Genomic DNA, 5,000 nt, shown 5'->3' with positions numbered 1-5,000 from the left:
ACTCTCCAGAGCTGTTGTGACACAAGTCAGTGTGTCTGAAATATATCTGTGGAAAACCGGCTCCTGAACCTAACCTGGCTCTAGTCATTGATCTCTCGGTAGGTTTCGGAGAACTGCCCCAGGTTGTGACATAAGTCTGTGTTATTGTTATTGTGGATTTATTAAGTGATCATCGCTCCGGTGCGCTCTGGCTCCCCCCAGAGTCAACATGTCCTCAGTTCAACACACCGTTTCCTGGACACACTGAGGAAGGGGAATCAGCAGAGGGGTCAAGTGCAGATTTATCTGCGCCACATGTGGACCAGACGTGGTCCTGAGTCAGCTGCTTTTTCAGTGCTGTGAGCAATGGCTCCCTCTAGTGGTAGGAGGACCTTGATTCAACTCTTTATTTTTCCTGCAATGGTTCGTTGCTTTTGCATAAACAACCTGCTTTTTTCATTGCAGTGTGGGTGTGCACAAATAAGATCGTACTGTAGGCATGCACTGTACATTCATGTCTGTCTGTCTACTGTATCTATCTATATCTATCTTTAATTTCTTTCTCTCTCTCTCTCTCTCTCCCTCCATCTAGTCTGTGCAGGCTTGACATGAGATGAGATCAAGCCAGATAAGATGGTGCAGTAGACATGGCTAGTCATGTGAGCTTCACAAGAACCACCCATATACACACACACCCACACACACACACACACACACACACACACACACACACACACACACACACACACACACACACACACACATGCACACATACACACACACACACACACACACGCCACACACACACACACACACACACACGTGCACACACACACACACACACACACACACACAAACAAGCGTGCACGCACACACACACTCACAGAGCGTGAGCTGCATGGGACACACACTCAATGAGGACGAGACACATACACAGACATACAGCGTGAGTCAGCACGGTCATTCATTCTCATTTCTCATACTCCCAATCTATCAATCCAGCAACAGCCACACACACACACACACACACACACACACACACACACACACACACACACACACACACACACACACACCACTCAAGAGTGCTGCACACAACCTGCAGGAATCAACCTCAACTCAACCTCCAGCTAGGGGATACACACACACACAGGCAGGCACGCACATACGCACACACACACATACACACAGAGATTTAAACACACACATGTACTCACCACACACACACACACATACAGATACACACACACACACATACACACCGATTCACACACACACACACACACACACACACACACACACACACACACACACACACACACACACACACACACACACACACACACAGACCATACCCATCCATGCACACACCAATGACTTAGAGCAGAGTGTATGTGTGTGTGTGTGTGTGTGTGTGTTTGTGTGAAAATCCTGCCCAATCCACACGTGATCTTTTGGGCTGCCTATTTTAGGGCCTGTGTGATCCATGAGCGTTAGAATAATATTTAGGCCGGCTTCAGTGCCAGCAGAGGAGTACGGCCATATTTGGGCATGTGCAGAGGTGAAGGGTCAAGTGTGTGTTTTGATGGTTAAATCTCTTTCCTGGGAATGGGCCAGGGCAGGCAGACCGGCACGTTAACCGCAGATACGCTCCGTCACACAACACCACACAGCACCTAACTGTGAAACCGATCCAATCCTGCCATGGCACAAACACAGAGTCACATCGAGGCCAGAGCAGTACCAAATCAGTGCCAGATCAGGTCTAGAGTTACATGCTACCTGCCTGGGACATACGTGGCAGTTTATGACCTATCTATGGCAAAGGAAATGCATAATTGCAGTAGCCATGCTATATTTCAGCCTGTGATATACATGCCAAAGTCCAACATCCGTGTTGATGTTATGGGAATCTAGAATGGAATGTTGGTAATTGGCCAACCACTCATTCCGATGCACTGGGATGTCATAATGGGTGCAGTGTTTTGTTAGGACCGTGATTTTTGTGATTCTGTTGGAGTAGCCTTTGGTTTCATTAGTGTTTGCATGGAAAGAAATGAGCATAAAACAAACTGCTGAAGTTATTTGGCAAGTTATTTGGTTTGCAGGCTGCATTCACTGACTTTCATTCCATCTCCTACTGGTAGCGGTGATGCGCAAATCTCAAATGAACACTTTAGCATCAAATTCTTATTCTTGGACACGGGTAAACAACCAGATAGTCTCAACACATCTCAACAGACTATGTCCACATCTGCAGTAACTAAAAGAAAAGAAAAAATTCACTCTTCATAATGGGCTCACTACTATCAGTGATCCCACCCTCAGTCACAGGTTAAAGGTTCAGTTTGTAATCTCGATGATATCTTGTTGATATTTGAGTTTCAGGAACAGTCCGCAGACACCACACAGCTAGCCAACGGAGCAATTCCTCAAAAAATATTCTGGGCAAGAATGGCAGACCCCACCTTTAGGCGGTGTTCACATTGACATGCTTTTTTTTCACCTCGAAACCACAAGGAATCCAAAATAGAGTTTAAAAGTTCATTGTGTACATGTTGTTGCTATGACATGCTATACTCTGCTAAATAGCTAGCTCCCTGACTTAGCTAAGACAGGTAGCCAAACCTTGTTGAAAACAAAATGCGACCTCAAAAGTTGAAGCATTTTTAACTTTGAGCGTCTCGTGTTTTTAGGAGCCTTCCGTTTTTTTTCTGCTTGTGTTCATATGAATGCAAGGCACATTGCAATGGTCCAAAGAATTGAAGTGGAGGTGAAAAAAGCCTGTCAGTGTGATCACCCCCTCTCACTGCGTTTTGTGTACTCTGTTGGAGAGGGCCCTCTGCCCTGTGGTGAGGTCTGCTAACATGTGCGTGACTGAGCTGGTGTGTTTACCCTTTTGACCGTGTCGCGTGTCCATGTCCACTAAGAGAGGATGCTGTAGGTCAGGGTTTATTATTAATGCCTCAGGTTAGTGCTTAGAGTACAGTCCAGCTTACCTTTCTCCTCAGGCGAACTCTCCTCCTATAAGCAGAGTAACAGGGATCTATAACACCCTCTCTCTTCCTCTCTTCCTCTCTGTCATTCACACACACACACACACTAAAGCACACACACACACACACACAAACACACACACACTAACGCACATACACACTCATACATACCACCATGTGTGACGTGCTTTATGTTTTCTCAGTGCTTACACCAGTGATATTTTGTGAGTACATCTGGTCATACTGTATATGCATGCGTGTGTGTGTGTGTGTGTGTGTTTATGTGTTTGTGTTTATTTATGTGTGTCTGTGTGTGTGTGTGTGTGTGTGTGTGTGTGTGTGTGCGTGTGTGTGTGTGTTTGTGTGTGTGTTTATGTGTTTATGTGTGTGTATGTGTACTGATGACACACCTTTGGCTTCTCGTCCAGGATCTGCTGCCGGATGTCTTTATGTCTGTCCAGTAACTTCTCCTGACGTTTGCTCTGAGCGTCTTCAAGCTGAGGGGAGACACAATACACACATAAGCTACACACACACACACACACACACACACACACACACACACACACACACACACACACACACACACATTTATGGCACCCCACCCATACAAAAAACATTGGCTTCTACTAAAGTTAGCTGTCTAAGTGTGTAGAGGGGTGAAACACAAAACTAAGCTAGATAGATAGATAGATAGATAGATAGATAGAAACTGATAGATATTGATCCCCAGGCACATTCATACCGGTTAAGTTATGCACACACAGATGTGTGCTCATGTACACACACACACACACACACACACACACACACACACACACACACACACACACACACACACACGTGTGCATATATGGCTGCACATGCATACACAGACAGACACACACACACACACACACACACACACACACACACACACACACACACACACACACACACACACACACACACACACACACAAATTCTCCTAACACTGGTTTCTTACCCGTTTTATGTACTGGACCACCTCGTTGACAAATGTCCTGTTGATTTCCAGCTTCTCCCTAAATTTGGACAAAACACAGAGCCAAAGGCAACAGGGCCACAGAATCAGCTTACAGCTCAGGGACACTCTGCACCACCGGACACTTTAACTGATGATGTGTCCGCACAGTGGAGACAGAGCACTTGTGAACTTATGACAGTGGAACGTGCACAGAAGAACCCTCCGGAACACAGAGTCCTTTGGCTGTGGTGTTGAGGCCTCTCTGCCACGTCTTTCCTCTGAGGAAAAACATTAATGAGTGTCTCTGTCAGACGAGGCGAGGTGAGGTGAGCAGACCTACTGTCAAATCTCACCGGACATGAACCGGCTCTGGGAAATCCCTCCCGGGGAACGACCCTTCAGTAACACTTCTGGCTCTTATCTGAACCCAGGTCTGGAATAGAATCCTCTAAAGCGCTCGGCACATTTCCACATTCGATTGCATTAGATTCCATTGTGTTCAATACAACCCAGCACGCTGGCATCTGCAGTCGCCGAGATTATGTTGATTACGATTGAGCTCTATTTTATCTGCACCTCTCAATAAAATCCATTGTTTATCCCGTGCTTGCCAGTTAAAAATTTCGATGCTGATAAGCATGGCCAGCACACTCGGCGCCTAAACGCTTAAGCGCTTAAACACAATGAGATGAGAGTTCTACATGACATAACTTGGCTTAATATGGGGCTTCCACAAAGAATGCATGAGGTACAAAGACACATGCAGAGGCTCATAAGGGGTTATCTTTACTTCATAATGGGTTCTATGCCTGGTTCTAGCTGTGGAGTAAAGGTATAAGGATAAAAAAATGATGTTTTGTGTTTCATGTGCCATCTAGTGGTTAATAAGTACATTGCAAGTGACAGTTCAGTCAATGTTGACATTAATGCTGTATAAACTAATGGCTGTTATAATATGTGTGTATGTGTGTGTGTGTGTGTGTGTGTGTGTGTGTGTGTGTGTGTATGTGTGTGTGTGTGTGTACGTGTGTGTGTGTGTG

General features: G+C 45.6%; 1 protein-coding gene across 1 annotated transcript in view; it reads right to left on the bottom strand.

The window, feature by feature from the left end:
* The window catches only part of LOC125299518 (1-phosphatidylinositol 4,5-bisphosphate phosphodiesterase beta-1-like), a 152,963-nt gene that overhangs the window by 17,642 nt on the left and 130,321 nt on the right, over positions 1–5,000 (bottom strand). Inside the window, 2 exon segments of the mRNA XM_048250819.1 lie at positions 3,386–3,472; positions 3,961–4,018. Coding sequence (XP_048106776.1) covers positions 3,386–3,472; positions 3,961–4,018 — 145 coding nt within the window.

Source organism: Alosa alosa, chromosome 8 (genome assembly GCF_017589495.1).
Source record: "Alosa alosa isolate M-15738 ecotype Scorff River chromosome 8, AALO_Geno_1.1, whole genome shotgun sequence".
Taxonomy (NCBI): Eukaryota; Metazoa; Chordata; class Actinopteri; order Clupeiformes; family Clupeidae; genus Alosa; species Alosa alosa.
The sequence above is the reverse complement of the archived record's forward strand: the minus strand, read 5'-3'. Positions and strand labels throughout refer to the sequence as shown.